The sequence below is a fragment of the Papilio machaon genome, chromosome 26 (genome assembly GCF_912999745.1).
Source record: "Papilio machaon chromosome 26, ilPapMach1.1, whole genome shotgun sequence".
NCBI classification, from domain to species: Eukaryota; Metazoa; Arthropoda; class Insecta; order Lepidoptera; family Papilionidae; genus Papilio; species Papilio machaon.
Window position 1 is genome coordinate 262,942 of NC_060011.1, and position 20,757 is coordinate 283,698.

A 20,757-nucleotide genomic window follows, 5' to 3' on the forward strand; every position below is an offset into this window, starting at 1 on the left:
CAATATTAGCCTTTAAAGTCGATTGTTACTATTAAATTTTGTTTTCATTTCTTACTTACATCCCATACTTAATTTATAAAAAAATTAATTCTATTGGTGTCGAATCCGTCCCTGTGCATCGCGAGTGAAATGAGGCTCACAATGTTGATTTTCCAATAAGAGGAGAGAACTATAAAGCTTATCAGTTGACCACAGCTGCATCGCATCTGTTCCTAACACCGGAAAACTTACATTCTATATCGTAATATTTTTATCATTAGATTAACAATAACCAGATTCAAAGACAGTGCGTCTACGACAGTCATTACAAAGGGACCACGGTAGACTCGGCGGGAGTGTATGATGTTAGGAAATAAAGGGTTCATAAGTTGAAGAAGAAATACCATCAGGAGGCTTCACTGAACCAGCAAAATTATGAAAGTCTTAAACCACCATTCAGATAAACACACACACACATTCATAATTAAAATATTTTAATATAACCTTTTAATTATAACAATAATTCATTATTAAAAAATAAATAAAAATACAAAAAAATAACGTATAAAAATGTAGCTAAATCCCTAAAGCATCAGAAAATTAGCATCATCTTCAATAACCATTTATAAATGAATTCTATTCAGACCCATATCTTTTCGTTATCTATCAAGTGTACTAATTATTTTCCCAATATCACTTTTCAATACAAAAATAAATCTTTATTAAAGAATTCATATCCATAGCAGACTTTTTTCTTTCTATTATATTCCTTTCCAATTATTTTCAAATTGGGCCATATCTTTAATATCTCCGACGGTCTAACGCTGTGGGCAGCTGCTAAATGCCAATATAGACAACTAAGGGTTACTAAGGGTCTCATAGGGCTGACCCTCCTGTCATGAGTGAGGGTCAAGTTGAGCGTCTTCTTAGCCACTAGATATGTGATATAAACATCTTCCATGTTCACCATGGGGACTAAATATGCGGTGTATAAAATCTTTTTCATATAAGCACCTGAAATGCAACATAATAATAAAGCATTGTCAGCTGGGTTTTTGCTAAAAATTTCGGCTCAAAAGACTTGGTAACATTTTACATAAAACTAGGAGGGGCATCTGTTATTGTAAAGACTTGAAAAGAAGAGAAACAAAGGTACATCAATCGTTAAATAAAAACCAATACCGTTGATCAAATATCCAGTGCCGGAAAGGTACTGAGGTATGAGATCGTCTCTGGACAGCCAACGAGGTACGTAATACTTGTTGTATTCATCTCTGTGCAGCTTTGTCTTGTTTATACTGTAACCTAAATGAGGATAAAATAGAAATAATCTAAAAAATAGTCACTATAATAACAGAACAAGAATCACTCATTCAATCATTCATTCGTTCGTTTTTTTATTCACTGATATTTGTACTCCGAAAAAAATGTACATACCAAGGAGTTGCGCGTGTGGATGATCTTTTATTACTCTCTGTAAAATCCAGGGATTGACCAGGACGTCGTCATCTGTCTTGAAGAGGAACTTCACCTGCGGGCACCTCTCCGACGCCCATTTCAGCATCAGTGCAGTTTTTAAAGTCAAATTTTGGTACTGATCGTAGAAGTCAAATACCAAAATGTCATTGAATTGCTTCGATTCTAAATAGTTTCCACCCTGAGACAATTAATTTAGTATTAATAAGACGAAGAAATAAAGTACTTCAAACTTTAAATATGCTGTAAGCGTTAAGTGACTATTATGTCTTTAGACAAGACAGGTTTATCTGCAATATATTTATTTGTTACGATGGTTTATGTTTGGCAAACCAATATTATCTTTTGCCTTCTTCCATAAATAAAAAGGGTCTGCTTCTTCAAATTCCTTCATCTATCTTTCACCATAAATTTTGAGTGATTTTTAATGAGTGATCACTTTCGTAGAATCTCAATCTCTCACCAGTATGCTCTCGCTATGAGTCCTGTGGGTGCCCATGATGAAGAGTGTGGGCTGGTACTTGGCCCACGTCTTGCGTATCACGTTGCGGTAGTCGAAGTGCATAGGCGCGCTAATCACCATCACCAGTACTGGGATGTTGGACAATGTGTCGCACGATGTCCTCGTGGGCTCGATCAGAATATCACTGACCAAACATGGAAACACTTACATAAGTTATATTGTTTTCTCTTCTCTATAAAAAACATTATCTTGTAAATATGTCCCAAAGCCCAATATCTAAAAGCAATCAACTGTCAGGAGATCGTGCAAAGCGGCGCTATTGATCTCTTATGTCAGCCAAAACCCACTTTGGGTGCACCAGCAGCGGTCCATCAGTGGAGTCATAAAATGAATTGCTGCTCAAAATATTTTCTTTAGTTTATCGAATCTTGGTTAGCTGCAAGCGCATGTCTAGGGTAGTCAAGTCCACCGGGGTTGGAGAAAAGTACACACAAAAGTGTACCCCGTCTAATGACATTAATTCCGGACATTACCAAAAAAAACTTGTGAGCCGTCATGGGACGCCTGGCAGATGTGAAACATCGTGTGTGTACAAGTAATATGCATAAAATATTAAATAAATAAATAAATAAATAAATGAATGAATGAAGGAAGGAAGGAATGAATGAAGGAATGAAGGAATGAAGGAATGAATGAATGAATGAATGAAGGAATGAATGAAGGAAGGAAGGAAGGAATGAATGATAATAATAAAAATAATAATAATATTTAATATTTAATATTATTTCATATTATTTATTATTAAAATATATAAAATATATATGTATATATGTATACCTCAGTATAGCTTGGCGACCCGTCGCCACGGCAAGCGTCGCCACGCAAACGATTCGGTTTACAAGTGATCCTATAGATGTTTCACATCAAAATTGCATTATACCTCACACCACTGAACCATGTAGTTTGTATGCCAATGTGTTTCTACTTCTACCCACATTTTTATCAAGTAGTCCCGCAGACTCTTAGTACGCATGTAGTGCGTGAGGTCGCGCGGCGGCGGGGCGGGCAGCATCAGGCCGCGGCTGACAGCGCGCGCGAACCACCAGCCCGCCGGCAGCGCCGCAAGCATCGACGCCAGCAACAACAATCCCAGCACCAAACCCTTACGACGTACTACACACAAAGAGACATAAGACCAAGTTTAACGTCTACGCAACAAGTAAAATAGTACTCCTTAAGTTAAAAGTGACTGTACCTAGTTAGGATCAGCTAGCTAAGTTTCTTGAAAATTATCAGTGGTGCGTGTAACTATATCGGCTTGTGTCGAATAACTTACTCGTTAAAAGATCAGTTAATCCGTTTAGGTTAGAGACGAAACGGACCTAAATGCCCATTAAAAACATCGTTCCGTTTGACGTCCAAATGAGACAATACAAGAATAGAGATGGTTGCTGTCATCAAAAAGCGCGCCAAAGTATCTCTCACAAAAAAGTGCGATGCTTCATTCTCTAAAGTTGTTAGAGTTACCATGGGTTTTTACAACCAAATAATTAAAACATAATATCTATGTTTTGTCAAAGATAATGTCAGAGATGAAGATCTGTTTTATACAGAGATTATGGTCTCAGAAACCAACGGTTAGAGCTATCGAGTGTCGTGAAACTTACCCATTTTTATAACTAGCATTTTTGGCGCCCAACATAACGCCGTGTGATTGGCTGACAACCACATACTGTTATATGATGTTTGTTCACTTTACTGTTGTCACACCTCACTCACTGTTTTTATACGTTTCCTGATTTCAAATTAGGATTATTAAAAATGTATTAAAACCAAGTAAAATAAATTATATTACAAAAAAAAAAACATGTTAAATATATCAAAAATAATATAAATGTTTGTCAACAAATTGTCAAAATAAATTTTGTTACGTCAAAAATTTTAGTTGTTTTAAAATTACGTTTAATTTTCATTATATTACTTTTTAAAACATAAACATTAATATTTATTAAATTTTATATAACATTACATATTTAAATATTCTTAAATGTTTTAATAAAATATACACATAACTGTAACAAAAATCTACGAAATCTAATTAAAACAGGTAGCAACTCATTTATCCATTTAAATGACCGAAAGTTGATAGTGAGATGTTATTAAAAGGTCGAATCAAAACTAAAAGAAGTTAAAATGCTGCTTTCCATTTTACTTCAAATTTCAAAGTATTATTGGGTAATCATTTTATAATAACTACAAATCCTTTTGACACCAAGTGCTATTTTATAACAGTATTTCACGCACTGGGCCAGCGTTATCTATGGCCTCGTCACCTTTAACAAGGTTAGGCACAAGCTCCTCTGGGGTAAGTTACGACAAACCATATTTTTCGGTCAATTAATTTATTTTTAAGATCTTCAATGGGCCAGTTAATCTTTTTATTGAGTGCTATCTTGCCTCAGTATATAGCGAACTTCGGAGTCAGGGCAAACAGGGAAAAAAATCCTAGTTCTTTAGCAAACAGGGAGGTCACTTTAGTCCATAATAGTTTTAATAACAGACTCAAGCCCAAGGTCTACGTATATGATAACGACCGACGCAACGTTATGGAACGCAGCATTTTAGCGCCGTTGAAAATGTTTGCAGATAAAGTGAATTGTTTTGAGAACATTCCATTCTGTAATTTTATTTGATCCAACGCTTAGTAACGCTTGATTCACAAGACACCAGAGTTTCCGTTCTTATTCCATTTATACACAAATTATAAATTCAAGGTCAATTGGCAACCAAACACACGCCTCTCTTGTTTTATAGATTATCAATTCTTTTTCAACATTAAATAAATAATATAGACAATTATGAATAACTAGGCTATGAAGTTTAGTAGCCTACTAGTGCAAAGGACAATAACTCATTTATTAACCGCACGAGCGAGATACGTTCAGAATATGTATACTTTTATTGCATGAAGTATGTATTTAATTTTAGTCAATAAGTCAACAACCAAAAATTTACCTTGCTTATAAATTGCAACAATATTTACGAATTAATATATAGGTTATGTAGCAAAGTTATTTCCTCACAGAAGCAATGAAATGAAAATGTTTATTCTATTTTTTTTGACCTATTTCCATTTCATTTCTTCGTGTGATAATATTTTATATATAACCATATTCTAACATAACATAAAATAAAAACAACTTTAGGAATAGTCTTTGGTTTTATTAATAATAGCGCCATCTATATATCCTGACGTAAACTAAAAAAATACAGTAAAATTTAAACTACTTATTTCCATATTTATTGGTCGTCTGAGGGCTGTTTTACCCAGAAACCCCACGGTGCGTAGCCGTCATGTTTTGTTGGACCACGGTAAACTTTGATTTGAACTCGTGAAACATCATCTGAAAAAATTAAAAACAACCTCAAAATAATGTCAAAATTGCAAAGTTCACGTTACTATAAGTTATCAATTACTCACAATCTCCTTTGCTTGCTTTTCTTAGTAAATGTATGTCATCAAGACAACATTCCTTAAATAGAAACAAGATCATACCTTTTTTGTCTGCTATTGAGTGGTCGTCGTCATGGTCCTCATCATCAAACTCCTGGGGCCTGGCAATAGCCAAAGCTAGCAGAGACAGCAAAAGAAAAACCCCCAAAATGTTTTTCTAAAAGAAAAAAAAAAGAAAAATGTCAGAAAACGGTTCACGATGTAATTATAATAGAGCAGTTACTTAATAACAGATGGCGCTGTACTCATGAAAATTTTAGATAAATTCAGAGCAAATCATTTTTTTCCTTTCATTAAGTTACGATGTCCTTAATGTGATGAGACAAGCCTTTTTTTAATATGAAATTTTGATTGTAAAAATTTAACACAATATCTCATTTTTTCCTCACACACAAGTTGCAAGTTGCTGCTTACTTTTTTAATATCTTTTTCAAAATACTCTTACAATTAGAGGTATAAAATAAATAAAGTCTTGCTTAACCTAAATCAATTTTATTACTAAATATATCAATATTTATAACTAACCTACAATTATTTATACATCAAAATTATTTAGAGACAGTTTAAATTAAAATGCGAATATTTAAAAAAACTATAAAATATTATACAAATAATTTAAAAGTATACAAATTAACTTGGTTTTCTACAACCAAATGTTATTGGAAGATTATTTTAATTAAAGATTATAGGAAGTTAATTATAACTGTGGCTTATTTTAGTTTAAATAAAGCTTTAATTGTATATTTTTAATTTAAACCGCTGCTAAACTTTACTGCTGGCCTCGGAAGCTCTGTCTGACTCATTCCCACTGTCAGTGGACACCGTCTGCACAGGGCTCATCTTGGTCACTTCCTCCTCATCATCCTCACTCAATGAGGAGCAATCTGACAACTCAGCGTCAATCCACAACTTAGCCTTCTTCTTTCCCTTTGAACTGCATTCTTCTATTTTACGCTTACTTCCAGATGCTTGAGATGTTCCTGCGGCCTCCCAACCCGCGTCCACCGCTGCACTGACTCGCTCAGGCAGTTCCTGGCGACCCTTCTCGTAATCCGGATTAAGATTCACCTCGATTTTAGGCTCGGTTAACAATCGTTCAATCTTCTTTTGTTTTCGTTCAGCCGCCTCTCTCTCGCGGTCTTCTTGCCCTTCAAGCCACTTTCGTAGTCTTTTTTCTTCGTTAATGTCACGTAATCGACGGCCAGAAAGATCCCTGCAAGCTTCACGATTCGTAGTTTTCTCAATTTGTGCGCCAATCGCACGTAACATGGATCCAAATCCGCCTTTACCACCAACAAGTCTCGTATGCACTCTGACCACATTTTCTCTATTTAGTTTTAATTCATTGGACACAATTCGTCCATTTACTGTTACATATAAATCGTCTGTTGGAATACCAAACGTATGTGAAATCCTGCTTCGTACATCTGACGTATTTGAACAATCGGAGTCCGAAATGAATTGATTTTGAAAGTAGATATGGCACGCCATTATTAAGATGTTTATTTTGTAGTAATCTTAAAGTCTTAAATTCAACACCGACGCACAATATTGAAAAAAATTATCAAACAAAATACTAACACGCCACACTTTGTCACTTTTCGATTGTAAATGTCAAATAATTACAAAGACAAACCGTAACAGAATAAAACAGATTTTGTTTTTGTCTATAGACTATAAAACATTCTTGAGACATTGATTTTGGCGATTTCGGTTACAAAAACCAAGAGACATCAAAGTCTGCAGAAATAAATTATTTCTATAATGACAGTGAGCTATAAAACTTACATTTCTAAGGCTGAGCAAATGCCAATGAAATGTATATTGTATTTCATTTGATAGTGTCAAGAAAATGCGATGACAAAATGAGAGACTGCTTCACAAAAGATGAACAAGTGAAACTTAATGCATATCAAAACGAAAAGTGGTTAATATTCAAAAAGAAATATTTCAAGCACTAAAAATTTTAACTTACTTTAAGCATGATGGCTGTGAAATGATTTTGTTGCTGTTAGTTTATTTCAACGATATGTTTGTAAAACAACTAAACGAAAATCTGACCAACATCAATTTATATAGCCTTCAGTGTTGTAGTTTGTTTTGTTTTATTTTATACTACTACTAGGCGAATCTATCTAATTTCACGCTTAAGTAAACGCTAAAAGTAAAATAAAAGTAAATGAAAGTGAAAGTAGAAATCTGGTCATACAATTTAACTAATTTAATACAGTTGTTTTTTCAAAATTCAATCAAATGTTAACTGTACTTGTTTCCTGTATTCCTCTGTTAAAATTAATTATCTCAAAGTATGTAATTAGAAATGAATTTTTAGAAGTGGTAAAAAAAAAAGATTTTTATGTCGAAGAAATTTGACTTCGTAAGTAGACTTTTAAATGATATGACAAAATCAATTTCCATTATCTCCATTTAGTAATATTTTATACGTGTATAATTTATTTATATGTGAGTGTAAAATTACAAACGAATTTTAACAAAATAAAATCGCTACATTAAAAATTAAAAATTACATTCATCGAATAGATGGCGCTTATCTGTGACGTTGTTGACGCCAGCTTTGCTGTCAAATGAATGGGATATCCAATAAAATTAAAGCTTTTTAAAATTAACAGGAAGTCGTTCTTGTTTAACAGACACTCGGTGATATCTGACTTCGATCTGCTTTTTGATTATGGCCCAGAATATTAATCCACATTACGCGTCTTCGTCGAATCCCGCCAAACAAAACGAGGACACAATAAAATTGAACGACAATCATGCTGTGAGCAAACGGTAAGTCTGGAATGTTTTAACGAATTTTTTATTCAATTCCACTTAACGCTTTAAAGTTTCGGTGCATAAATCATTAAACTTCGTATGGAAATACGCTACGTAATTTTCAAATACTAAATTTTTGCCTTCCGTTGCTAGGTTAATTTTTACAAACTTATCGTAATGTACTTGTCATTTGTTTGAACAATATGTTTTATTCCTCGTATTTGCTATTCACGAACATGTAAAGTAGATTAGTTCTAGAACATATAATTGAATGAACCCACATAAAATTCGTAGTAATATTAATTCAAAAGTCTTTGTTTTACGATTACCTTCTATTTCTATGTTGTGTATTTTTGCACTTCATTGTGTTAAATAACTAACAAGAGAAAGTGTTAATCTATATTAACTTACCAACACCTTGTTTGGGCAGATATTTGAACATCATATTGTCATAATTTTGCTATAGACTTAAATGTACACAAATTCATTCTGTTCCTTCTTTTGCAGACTTCAAAAGGAACTTATGGAGTTGATGCGTTGTTCAGATAAAGGAATATCCGCATTTCCTGAAAGTGAAAATCTATTTAAATGGATAGGCACAATACACGGTCCAGAAGACACTGTGTACGCTGGGCACAAATATAAACTTTCATTGGAATTCCCTAATTCATACCCTTATGCACCTCCTGTAGTTAAATTTGTGACACCCTGTTTTCATCCCAACGTAGATACATGTGGTTTAATATGTTTGGACATTTTAAAAGACAAATGGACCGCTCTTTATGATATTCGGACGGTCCTTATATCTATCCAAAGTCTCCTAGGTGAACCAAATACGCTGAGCCCACTCAATCAACAAGCCTCATATCTGTGGCCCAACCAGCCCGCCTACAAAAAGTATTTAGATGAATTTTATAATAAGAACAAGGATTCGTAGTTAGTTTGGAGTGAGTTTTACGGTTATGTGTTGCAATGAACGTTTTTTTTTATTTTATTTTGTGATCAGTTGCTTTTTATTGGAATAGAAAATTATCTGCTTTCTTTGTCTGACATATTAAAGTTGTAAACTTCAGGCCTTCTTTGTCTTCAAATTAATAAATTACCTTTTAAAAAATCTCATTTAATTAAAACATTATTGGACAAAGACTTTTGACTTGTGAAAAAATCTTTGTGAATGAAAAAAATTAGTTATTTTTGTTACATTCAATTTCGGTCTTCTAGATAAAAATTATCAGATTTCATACTATTTCAGGGGAAATGTTTATACAGTAACATTAATTTCGTTTCTTTTTCACACTTCAATATAAGTTGGAAATTCTATTCTTTTAAAAAGTAGTAAACAGCGTCTATATTTTTATTTATTTCCAATAATAATCAATAAAATTATGTTTCAATTTGTTCTGATAAAACTTGTGTTCGTTACTTTGTCACTCTATTAAAAGAAGTTATTAAAATGAATATAATGTCTAAAATATTAAATATTGTTTTTCTAGTAAAAATTATGAGGAATTTATAAAGTTTACTATATCCAATCTTGTTTCACTTGACAGTTTGTAAACTGACAGAAATATGTACTTTAAGAGATCACTAACATTACAATTCATTAGTGCAATTCAATGCCTTTGTTTTTTTTTAACTACCCTCAATACCTAGTCTACATATGCAGTCAAACCTGGATAAGCGAGAGTCCAAAAGACAGCAATATTTTTCTCGCTTATCCGGGATGGACTGTATTGGATGAAATTGTTTTGAAATGTTGAAACAATTAATGAAAAAAGATTTAAAATGGAATAATGTTGATGAGATACTTTGAAAAGGAAGGTGTTAAGAGCACCCGAAAACAAGAATGCAGTGGGCTTTGCACGAATATTTGCAACAAGCGTCTTTTCGTCAAAATTATTATGAGATTTTTGGTGTACTTTACGCCTGAAAGGGACTGCACAAATTCCAATACTCATTTTGTCGAAGACTACAACTCTTCACAAATATTCGTACTAGGCCCACAGATGTATGAATGTTGCAGCGAGAAAATTGTACTACCGCCAAATGGAAATCTATAACCTCTGCCTACCCTCTGGATTGAAGCGCGAGTTACGTTCTTTATTAAATCTGTATTTAAAAAAAGACGAAACATGTTAGTTTTATTCATCTTCCAATCATGATTTTGGTCCAATAATTTAAATATAAAAACGTTCAACACATTGTTAATTCTATTCTACGGATTTAAGTGACACTGTATACGACTTGTTTCATTCCAAAAAAATATAGTTATTGTACTTTTAGTATGAAAAACCTAGACTAATAGCCATCAACAATAAACTGCTCTCAGTGTGGCAGTAAAAATCATTTTGATTGTATTAAAGGTAGGTTAATTTAAAAAAAATTATAAGAACAATTATAACAGTAAATATAATTCAATCACTTATTTGATACACAAGTTTTCTAATCTAATTAAATTCAATAATTTACTTATAATACAAAGAAATAAATATACAGTCAAGTCAATAAGCGGAAATATAAACGACCTCGATATTTTCTCGCGTGTAGAGATTTCTAACACGAGTTTCTCACTCATGGAGGTCGTTCGCAGAAACCGGACTATGACTCTCGCTTATAGAGGTATCACACTTATTTAGAACAAACGTCATCTACAGACTCTTGGTCTGTACTCTTTTTGCATAATTCCTTATGCTAAATTACAATATTAAATTACTTTTTAGATAAATACAAAATCCTGTGGTCATGGAGGTCACGAGTCCCTCCACGATCACTGCGTCTTTCTTCCGTAGGGCTATTTAGATGTTGTCTAATATCTTCTCCATCGAAGCATTCATCGCTTTCAGTACAAGTTTCGCCGTTACATCTTGAAGGTCACACTTATCCAAGTTCAACGAAACACCTTTTAAACTTGTCATAACTTTAAATTGGCAATAAAGTAGAGGTATTTTATGTTGTCGGCAAATCGTGAACGCCATTCATTTGTAATTTGCTTAGGCAAATTGCATATCGATATAATTCACACAGTGACATGTTACATATAAATCTCAACTCGGCAATATTACTTTCAATTTAAACATTCTTTTAATTGATCCGTATATAAATATTTATTTCCTGCCAATTATATATTATTCATATAAACATAGATTAATTTATAGTAGAATTCAATAGAAATGCGAAATTATACCAAACCTATCGAAACCAATTTTAAATCACAGAATTTTAAACACAGACAGTAATACTTTACAAAATAAATTCATAGATAATAAAAAAACATTGTCAGGCAGCGAAATCCAGACGAACGTGGATAAGCGAGAGTTCTAGTGACAGCGATAATTTTCTCGCTTATAGACGTAGCTCTCTAAACCGAGTTTCTCGCTTATGGAGGTAATCCATTGCGACAAAACAATGATTCTCGCTTATCCAAGTTTGCAAAAAATTCTCATATCCATTGAATTTGACTATATAAAAACACACTCACAAACACAACACATATACGATCACAACATATACATAGTAAATAACCTTATCACTAGTTTAGCTCAAGCATATATCAGATTATAGAATGCAGTGACATTTCTATTACGAATTGTTGTCTCTGTTGTAGTCAATGAGAAAATAAGGGATGGCAATATAAGTCTGCAATGGAGTACTGCTATACGTAACTCTTGCATATAAAGATAGCAAAAATTTAATAAATTAAATATTATACAATCATATTGACAGTTATTTACAAGACATAAAAACTTGGATAATAAAGTTATGGTTCATACAAGTATTGTATTAACTATGGTCTACACTAATTTACTTAGAAATACAATTGGAAGTGTAGAGTAAGGTTATGACCATAGCATATATAATAAACTTTCGAGATAATATAATTCTATTATTTAATGAACGAACCTATCATTATGTAATGATTGACTTTAGTATTCAAACCATTAAAGACTGGCCGAAAATATTAGAACCAAAACTCTTTATACATTTTTTTATATTTACTTCTTTTTAACTTCACTTAAAATATAATGTGTCAACTATTTTGTATTGTAAATTAATTGTCAGATAAAGCAAAATTATATTAAACTTAATTTCCACAAATATTTCATGTAAATAATATTGTAGTGTAGTTAATAGTTTGTCTAGAATTTGTATCAACTATACGCAATTACTAATTGAAATTATCTGTTAAATTAAATTCATTTTAAATTAAGAATAAATTAAATAATACCTCAACAGCCAAATTAGAGCACAGCAATGGAAAATGCACTTAACTGTCTATAGAATAAAGTTCGGAATAGTAAAAACATTTCACATTCACTAAAAATCATTAACTCTTCACTATAATTAGTAGAATAACTAAGACAATGATGATTGCAGCTAACATTAAAATGCAATACATCTTTCTATTTTTCCGTTGATATCTTTCCGCTTTCTGTAATTGTTTATACCCTTCATGTACCTGTACTTGAGTTTGCTCTATATTATAATCTATTCTATCTAATACTGTACCTTGTTCATGAACCATATGTGCCAAGTCTTTGAATACTTCGTTCAAATCAACAATAGACCGAACGATTTTATTAACTTCTTCCTCTCTTTCGGCAATCATTTGTGTATTTTCTTCTTGCATTAGTAACATCTGTTTCTGACTTAAAGCTTGCTTCTGGAACATTCCATCTAAATCTTTTTCATCTTCATGATAATTGTGTGATGTACTCGGTAAAGAGAAGAGAAGATCAGTCTGATTGTTTGTTAATCCGGGAAGTAGATCATTGTCACCTAAATTCAGTTCTTCAAAGTTGGGAAGATCGAAATAGGCTTTGGATCTTTCTTCTCGTGATGTCAATGTTTTTAAATAGTTTGATTGCGCTGTGCGGAATGTTACACTTAAATCTTGTACCATTGTGACCAGCGCTAATACAACGTTATTGGCTAATTTTTGTTCTGTTTTGTTACCTGAAAAAAATGCCAAAATAATTTAGACATGATCAGTTAAATTAAAATGGAAGTCAGTAAAATAAGTGATAACATAATGTACTAATTATACTATCTTACTAATATTATGAATGAGAACGTTTAGATGGATGTTTCTTAGAATTTATCTCCGGAACAGCTCAACAGATCTTAATAAAATTTAGCACAGATGTAGAACATAAAGGCTATTTATAATGTTTTTTTAATTCCGCGCGGACGGAGTCGGGGGCGACAGCTAGTCTAACATAAATAAAGAAAAGTTAGTAAAAGCATACATACATAATTGAAATAGCGGAATAGTTGTTTACTTTTAAATAAACTGGGACATATTGAAAAGATATTACAAGAAGAACAGTTCCTTGTATACTTAATGCAGTAATAATATACTATACCATTCAATGCCTGTGCTTTTATCGCTGAAAGATGCGTGTGCGCATGCGTGAACAGCCGTCCGATCTCTCCAGTCAGTTTACTGATGTACTGCTGCTCGGTGCTGTCGTCGAGCGCCGGACGCCGGATCTGGCGCTCATGACGTGTCTGCAACTCTGATATCTTGGTACGTAACCTGCAGACAGTTGAGCCTTGTAATTGTGAATTTCACTGAAGTTGTTTTGTAAATAATAAGAAAGGCTACAACGGTATAGAAAGACTGAAGAAAGTATGTATGTATCATTCGAAAAATGTGCACAAAAAAGGGATTCAAGTGTAACACCTAATACAGAGAGAGAAGGACATTGATGATAATTTTGTAATAGTTAAACCTTGTGATAACATAGTGTGCCTCCTCCAAAGAGTCGGTCCAAGGTGGTGGTGCACTGGTGTCTGCCTTCAGCTCTATACCTCCTTCCAGATCACGAGAGTTTGAACGCATCAAACCCACTCGCTCTGAGTCATTTGCCTGTGATATATCAATATAATTTTTTTTATTAATGTCTATGATTCTTTTAATCAAATTATTTTTAGTATATTATGTGCTTTTGGCACACTTGTATCACATTACTATTTATGAAATATTTAGAAAGCATATTGCCATTAGGGAAAAAAGCAGTAAACGCACTTTGTAAAATTTAAACAATTACGCAAAAAATTACTTTACTAATAAAGTGTTGTCTTGATATACAGATAAAAATCAATTTTAAAAATACACAACACACTTTTAAAAACTGTATTTGTGGCGTCAACTACGAAAATTTAATTTAATATTGCATTAGTACCTCAGTAAATATCTGTCGGCTATGGATAGCATTATTTCTCATTAGGATAAACACTTCTGTTAAACTTCGGGACACCATTTTTACTCCTATTCCTGAATTTTAATGTTTATAACAACATTTATTAAAATAATCAACTTTCAGGTTTACAATATCGTCGCGTCTCGCGTCAATGTCAATTCAAAAATGACATTGACGTTTCACTTACTTGTTTGCCAGTAAATTGCGTTTAGAAATTAAGTTTAGAAAAAAACATTTTTTTCAGTGAATAAAAAGTATTCTGCCCCAATTTCGTCATTTTATTAATTAAAGTAACTATTTTTTTCATTAAAAATCGGCTTAACAATATTAATCTGTTAATTTTTGCAATGGTTAACTTCAATTCTTTCTTTTTGATGCGTTAATTTGATTGAACTTTGAAGTTGAAGTGAAAAATTCTATTTGAATGCAAGGTTATGTTTATGCTTTTTGTTTTACAATATTTGCATTTGTTTGATTCGCATTTAACGCTCAGAAGTTGATAAAGGTGTGATAATAATTTTAATTATTTGTTGGATTCTCTTGAAATCAAGACAAAATATACTAAAGTTGTATAAATGAGTGCGCCGGCTCATGACCCCGGTCCGGAACAATTTCAACAGTTTCCGCCGAACAGAATAATAGTTATACATCCTGGTTCATTATACGTGAGAATAGGAAGAGCTTCTGACCTTCTTCCAGTCAAACAGTTACACTGCATCGCTAGAAAACGTCGACCCGGGGGAAAAATTTATCGGGATCTCTTCGTGCCACCCAGCATACCTAAAACAAAGGAATTAATTGAAGAATTGGAAGAATGCCGACTTCAGATATCGCACACACTTCAGTCATGTATGCAGTCCAATGGATCGAGAAGATATGCCACCCCTCCCCAACAAATTGCTGCATTTAACCGACGTTCATTGCCGGAGACTGTTAACGACGGTGAACCATGGCCACAAGTAGAGTGTGACATTGTTGTCGGTGATTTAGTTTTAGACGTCGATCCGGAACTTGAATATAATGTTCATTTTCCATACAAAAGAGGTGATTTTAATATACATTCAGAAATAGGTGGCTCCATATCTTCAGTATTAAATGATTTGTACACAATTTGGAGCTCAATTATTGAATATAAACTTGGTATACCACTTATAGAACTAGTCAAATACAGATGTGTATTACTAATACCTGATATTTACTCCAGAAGTCATTTAAAATGTCTTATGTCACTTTTACTAAAAGATTTAGGATTTGGACATTGTTTCCTAGTTCAGGAGAGTGTGGGAGCTACATTTGGAGCTGGGATAGGATCTGCCTGTGTTGTGGATATAGGAGATCAAAAAACTGCAATATCCTGTGTCGAAGATGGTATCTCACATAAAAATACAAGGTTAAGAATGGATTATGGAGCTGGGGATGTTTGCCAAACATTATCTTGGATGTTTCATAAAAGTGCTTTCCCTTATAAAAATTGGAATGAAAATACTCCAAGAGATGTTGTATTAATGAGAAATTTATACCAAGACTTCTGTCATGTTAATCTTGATGTATGCGGTCCGCAAGAAAAGACTTTCCTTGTTGATCATCCAGGAGATGTAATTAATAAATACACACTTCAAGTTGGTGATGAATGCATAATATCTCCACTTTCTTTCTTCTATACAGATTTATTGAAGATAACTGGACCGAAATCAACTAAGATACAGAGCAGACAACCTAGTGATCCAGAGGATCCTTTCGATGCAGAGTTTCTTAGAGAAACTGGTAGAAAACGGGAGACGGTTGATCCAACAGCAAATGAAAATCAACAATTTGAATCTGTGAATGAAAACCAACCTACTGGAAATGCAGATGAAGATATTGTAGTTGACACACTAGATGGTGGTCCTGGGGATATTGTTTCTTTAGCACCTGGCCAGGTCCTAGGCTTGGATGCAGCAATTCTACAGAGCATTGACAGATGTTCCAGTGAAGAACTAAAGAGAAAGATGTATAGTAGTATTCTAATAGTAGGTGGTGGGGTTAAAGTACATGGTTTGAATTTATGGTTACAAAACAGGTTAGCTCTTCAAATACCCTACGCTTACAAGACTGAACAATTAGAAATTGTTACCTCTCCGAAAGATATTGATCCAGCAAGTACAGTTTGGAAAGGAGCCGCTGTAATGTCATGCCTGGAGTCTGCTATAGAGCTGTGGATTAATCAGAGTGAATGGACCAAATTCGGTCTCAAGATATTAAGAGAAAGAGCACCTTTTATTTGGTGATAGCAGAAAAGTTTCGTTTTTACTGCCACTAACAAATAATATAAATGTTACTGTAATTGTTATATGATTATGTTAATAAATGTATATGTGTAATAAAATTTATTATAATTTAGTTAAATTACAAATAAAATTAGGTTTAAATTACCTATTAACTAGCTTAGTTTGGACAATTTCAATGACCATATTTGTAGTTTTCACCCCCAAAAAACTGAATACCAACAATCTAATCCGATAAGAGAATATCGATGTTGAATTTAATTTTTAAAATAATCTAGTTGTAATTAAGTTGCTTAATTTTTTTCATTCTTCCAGGCGTTCAAAACATAAAAATATTTTGACCACAAAATATTTGTTTAACCTGTATTTATGACAACCTTTTTGGTTTATGACTCACATCTGTCACATGTGACAATGACATGTGTGTGTCATAATGTCAAATAGTGGCGGGGCGGGTGAAGATGTTTACTCATAGTTTTGTTTTCTGTTTACTTTGAATATGTAAACATTTATTAAATAAAAAAAACACGATGCCGAGAGCGATGCGTAAAATGCTCCAAAATGGATACTCGCACGACGAACCCGATCGAATACCGAATAATATAACAATAAAGAATTTAGATATAATTATGTATGTAGTTGCAATAGTGGGACATCTTGTGGACCTCGGCTTAGATATAAATGTGGCTGTAAGGTATTCTTTAGCACAAAAAATGATGGAATTTGGATGGACGTTGACATTCATCCTTTTGCCAGCATTTGTGAACACCGCTGTCTCTATTAGAATGTAAGTTTCATAAAAGATATGTTTAGGATAAAGAATACTAGTTCTTCAACACTTACTACAGTCCTTAATTAAAGACTATTTAATGCAGTGCAAATTGTAGGAAAACATTTGTAAAAGCTCTATTTAAGTAAAAATAATAAACATTTTTGGAGGGTTCAGTTTAATTAGTAGTGCCTATGTTTTTCAGGTATGCTCAAGACAAGCAACAGGACTCTGTAACTAATGAGTTCACAAAGCGGCATTGGCTGAGGATCTTCATTCTAGTGTTGCAGCTGGCTCCAATACTGAGATTCACTGATGCTCTCATGTAAAACTTTTATTACGTAGTCAGTGGCTTAAAATTATTTCTAGTCTATATAAATATATATTTCCTTTGTAAAAGCAAATTATATAAAACATACTTATTCTAAGTAAGTAGCCACATAGTCAGAATATGTATATTCTTTTCAGTTATGCAATAAAGTCCCGTAGAGCAGAACGTAAGCATGATACATCATCACAGAGGATGTACTACGGTCTGATGCTAAAAGAGGACTCAGATGCAGCCCTCCTGAGGGTGTTTGAGTGCTTCCTAGAGGCAGCACCGCAGCAAGTGTTGCAGACTAGTCTCTTATTCCGAGCTTATGATCAATTAGCATGTGAGTTAATTATGTACAAACATAAAATTAATATAAATTAATGTATTGTTGAAAAAAATAAACTTTTCTTCTGTGAATTGTAACAAATTTAAACATGGTCAAAGTTTGTTGTTTTGACGTTACATTAGGTGTCAATGGTTTGTGTATAGATATGCAATCATCATCATCAGCTCACTATACATCCCCAATGAGGAGCTGAAGCCAACCCTGAGTTAGGGGTGGCTAGACCAGATATATTCCCACTGATATGCAATAGTCTTATATGTCTTTATTCAAGTCAACAGTCTTTATTTTTAAATTGCTATAACTTTTAAATTAAGTGTGTAAGAATATAGTTTTTTCTAATTCAACTGAAATTTGTTATAATTGTTTTTGATTTGTAATCTAACTAATTTTATAAATGAGAAATGTTTAATGTATACATGTTTCTTGTTGTTGTGTTTCAGTGCATCAGATTCTTTCAATATGCTCGTCGGTAGTGGGCATGGGGTGGTGTTTGGCCGCGTACCAACGGGCAGTGCGCTTTGCCCAGCAGGACAAGAACAACATGAACTGGTGCGGCACAATACTGCAGACATTGTGGCACTTCCTTGTTACATGTCAGTATCCATTATCCATTATCTCAGCCATATTAATATTTTTCAATTTCAGTAATGTAACAAATTCAAATAGAGTGTCGATCGCTTAGGGGTTAAGCACTTGACTTGCAATCTGCAGGTCCTGGGTTCGAATCCCGACATGTATAAATATGTACATTTATTCGCCGTTCTTACGATGAAGGAAAACATCGTGATGCTGCACATATCTGAGAAAAAATTCAAAGATATGTATGAAGTCAACCCGCACTGGGCTGTTGTTGACTATAGCCAAGTCACCCCTAACTTGGGGTAGGTTCCGAGCCTCTCAGTAGAGACGTGTAGTGAGCACAAAGACAGAAAGGAATAAAAATGTTCACAATTTGAAGATCAAATGATCATCAGGGGATTTAATTGGTTATTAAGAGATAATATTGATAGAAATTTGAATATTAGCAGTTAGAAAGAGGGTAGTCGGAGAAAGACTTTAAACTCAGTATTATTAATTGATTAATGTTATTTGCAGTAAGTCGAGTGCTATCTCTATCCATTATCGCCTACCTCTATCCCTACTGTACGCTGCTGGCGTGCGGCTGTCACGTGCTAGCCATGTCCGCGTGGCTGCAGATATGTGACCGGCCGCCATTTTGTGCGCACAACAAGATGGCGGAGCTCGCCTTCTCGCTCGCACTCGGCGGTGTCTACCTCTTCACATACATTCTGCCTATCGAAGGTAAGACTAGATATAGATATAGTGTATATTATACAATATGTTTCTTACAGAATATAACTTGTACTATTTTATGGTATTTCTTTGTTGAGGATGATATGAGGTCGTCTATTTATTTTTACCCAGTTTTAATGTTGAGTTTTGTTCCGTACATGTTAGGATTAGTGTTTATGATGATTTACTATAGGTTTTTTCATCCGAAAGTTTTTGCTAAAAGAGATGAAGTTGTTATTAATTTTAAAAATGATGAAAATATAATGGAAATTAATTCATAGCATAATTTTTTTAATTTTTTTTTATGCAGTCTGTGAAATGGTGGATGTATTTCATTAGATAAATATCGTAATTTTTGGAAGCTTAAAGCTTATATTTAATAATCAAAATTTAGTATTTTATAGCAGTTTGAAAATTATATATAATTTTCAACTCTCAAATGTTGCCAGTGATGGTTTTGAATTTCTTTTTCAAATTATGTACAACTATAGTATTAACATTTATAATTCAATATGCGAAGTTATTGTACTTAATATTTAAAGTGCCTTATATTTAAGACTAATTGAAAAATATTATAGTATTTGTTAATTTTCACTATGGCAATCTCCATTAAATGTCAAAACATCAAGCCTAAATGAAAGACTGTTGTACTTTTTTAAACTACTTTTGTGGTTTATAAAAGAATCTCAAATAATACAAGCCAATATCTTTATAAGTAAAATATTTTTAATAAACCTTTTTTAATAAATACAATGTCTTTTATTTGCAAGATGAAGAAAAACTTTTGAAAAAAAAATGTATCTGTGTATGGTAAGTACTTTTTTATTTTAATAAATAAAAAAAACAATAACTTTTTATAGATTTTATAATTTTTTTAAATGTCAGTCTTCTTTTTATAAGCTATTGATCTAATTAATAATAATCCTATTTCGTATTCACGAGTTATTTTTTTTAATGTTATACAGAAATTTCTAAGATTTTTAGTAATTTCATGATACATTTAGTCAAATTCCGTTACATGAAAGAGAAAAAACATTTATAAATAAGATTTTTATGAAAGCGCCATCTATGGAAACCGTCTCATACTACTATTGCTTTGAAACGAATGTTCAAGACGGATTACTATTTCAAAAACTATACTTAGTACTAGTACTAATTAGTAATATCTTGTCTGATATTATCTATATCTATATATATATAGATAATATATATATAGATAATAGATATATATATATATATATATAGTCAGAAAGTCGTGTTAGTTACACTATTTATAACTCAAGAACGGCAGAATCGATTTGACTGAAAATTGGTGGGCAGGTAGCTTAGAACCAGGAAACGGACATAGGATAATTTTTT

General features: G+C 32.8%; 6 protein-coding genes across 6 annotated transcripts; 3 read left to right on the forward strand and 3 right to left on the reverse strand.

Annotated features, from left to right (window-relative positions):
* Positions 1–679: 679 nt before the first annotated feature.
* Positions 680–3,645, reverse strand: LOC106716417 (beta-1,3-galactosyltransferase 1). The gene is made up of 6 exons (XM_045684337.1): positions 3,586–3,645; positions 2,914–3,091; positions 1,919–2,102; positions 1,417–1,636; positions 1,162–1,284; positions 680–993 (listed from the first exon to the last, which is right to left on the reverse strand). The coding sequence occupies exons 1-6, from the start codon at positions 3,602–3,604 to the stop codon at positions 680–682; spliced, it is 1,038 nt and encodes a 345-aa protein (XP_045540293.1). The 5' UTR covers positions 3,605–3,645.
* Positions 3,646–6,180: 2,535 nt separating this feature from the next.
* Positions 6,181–7,031, reverse strand: LOC106716432 (replication stress response regulator SDE2). Its single transcript, XM_014509949.2, has one exon. The coding sequence runs from the start codon at positions 6,921–6,923 to the stop codon at positions 6,195–6,197; it is 729 nt and encodes a 242-aa protein (XP_014365435.2). The 5' UTR covers positions 6,924–7,031; the 3' UTR covers positions 6,181–6,194.
* Positions 7,032–7,981: 950 nt separating this feature from the next.
* Positions 7,982–9,291, forward strand: LOC106716436 (ubiquitin-conjugating enzyme E2 C). Its single transcript, XM_014509955.2, has 2 exons — positions 7,982–8,222; positions 8,715–9,291. Exons 1-2 carry the CDS (start codon positions 8,122–8,124, stop codon positions 9,142–9,144), a joined length of 531 nt encoding a protein of 176 aa, XP_014365441.1. The 5' UTR covers positions 7,982–8,121; the 3' UTR covers positions 9,145–9,291.
* Positions 9,292–12,519: 3,228 nt separating this feature from the next.
* LOC106716437 (syntaxin-16) lies at positions 12,520–14,532 on the reverse strand. The gene is made up of 4 exons (XM_045684558.1): positions 14,393–14,532; positions 13,940–14,076; positions 13,571–13,743; positions 12,520–13,160 (listed from the first exon to the last, which is right to left on the reverse strand). The coding sequence occupies exons 1-4, from the start codon at positions 14,468–14,470 to the stop codon at positions 12,532–12,534; spliced, it is 1,017 nt and encodes a 338-aa protein (XP_045540514.1). The 5' UTR covers positions 14,471–14,532; the 3' UTR covers positions 12,520–12,531.
* Positions 14,533–14,816: 284 nt separating this feature from the next.
* LOC106716429 (actin-related protein 8) lies at positions 14,817–16,704 on the forward strand. The gene is made up of 2 exons (XM_014509947.2): positions 14,817–15,454; positions 16,076–16,704. Exons 1-2 carry the CDS (start codon positions 14,986–14,988, stop codon positions 16,675–16,677), a joined length of 1,071 nt encoding a protein of 356 aa, XP_014365433.2. The 5' UTR covers positions 14,817–14,985; the 3' UTR covers positions 16,678–16,704.
* Positions 16,705–17,053: 349 nt separating this feature from the next.
* Positions 17,054–19,670, forward strand: LOC106716416 (XK-related protein 6; the record flags this gene model as incomplete). Its single annotated transcript, XM_014509935.2, has 5 exons — positions 17,054–17,461; positions 17,649–17,768; positions 17,912–18,099; positions 18,546–18,698; positions 19,201–19,670. Coding segments are annotated over exons 1-5 (1,188 nt in total), but the record flags the coding sequence as incomplete, so codon positions are not given.
* Positions 19,671–20,757: the final 1,087 nt, after the last annotated feature.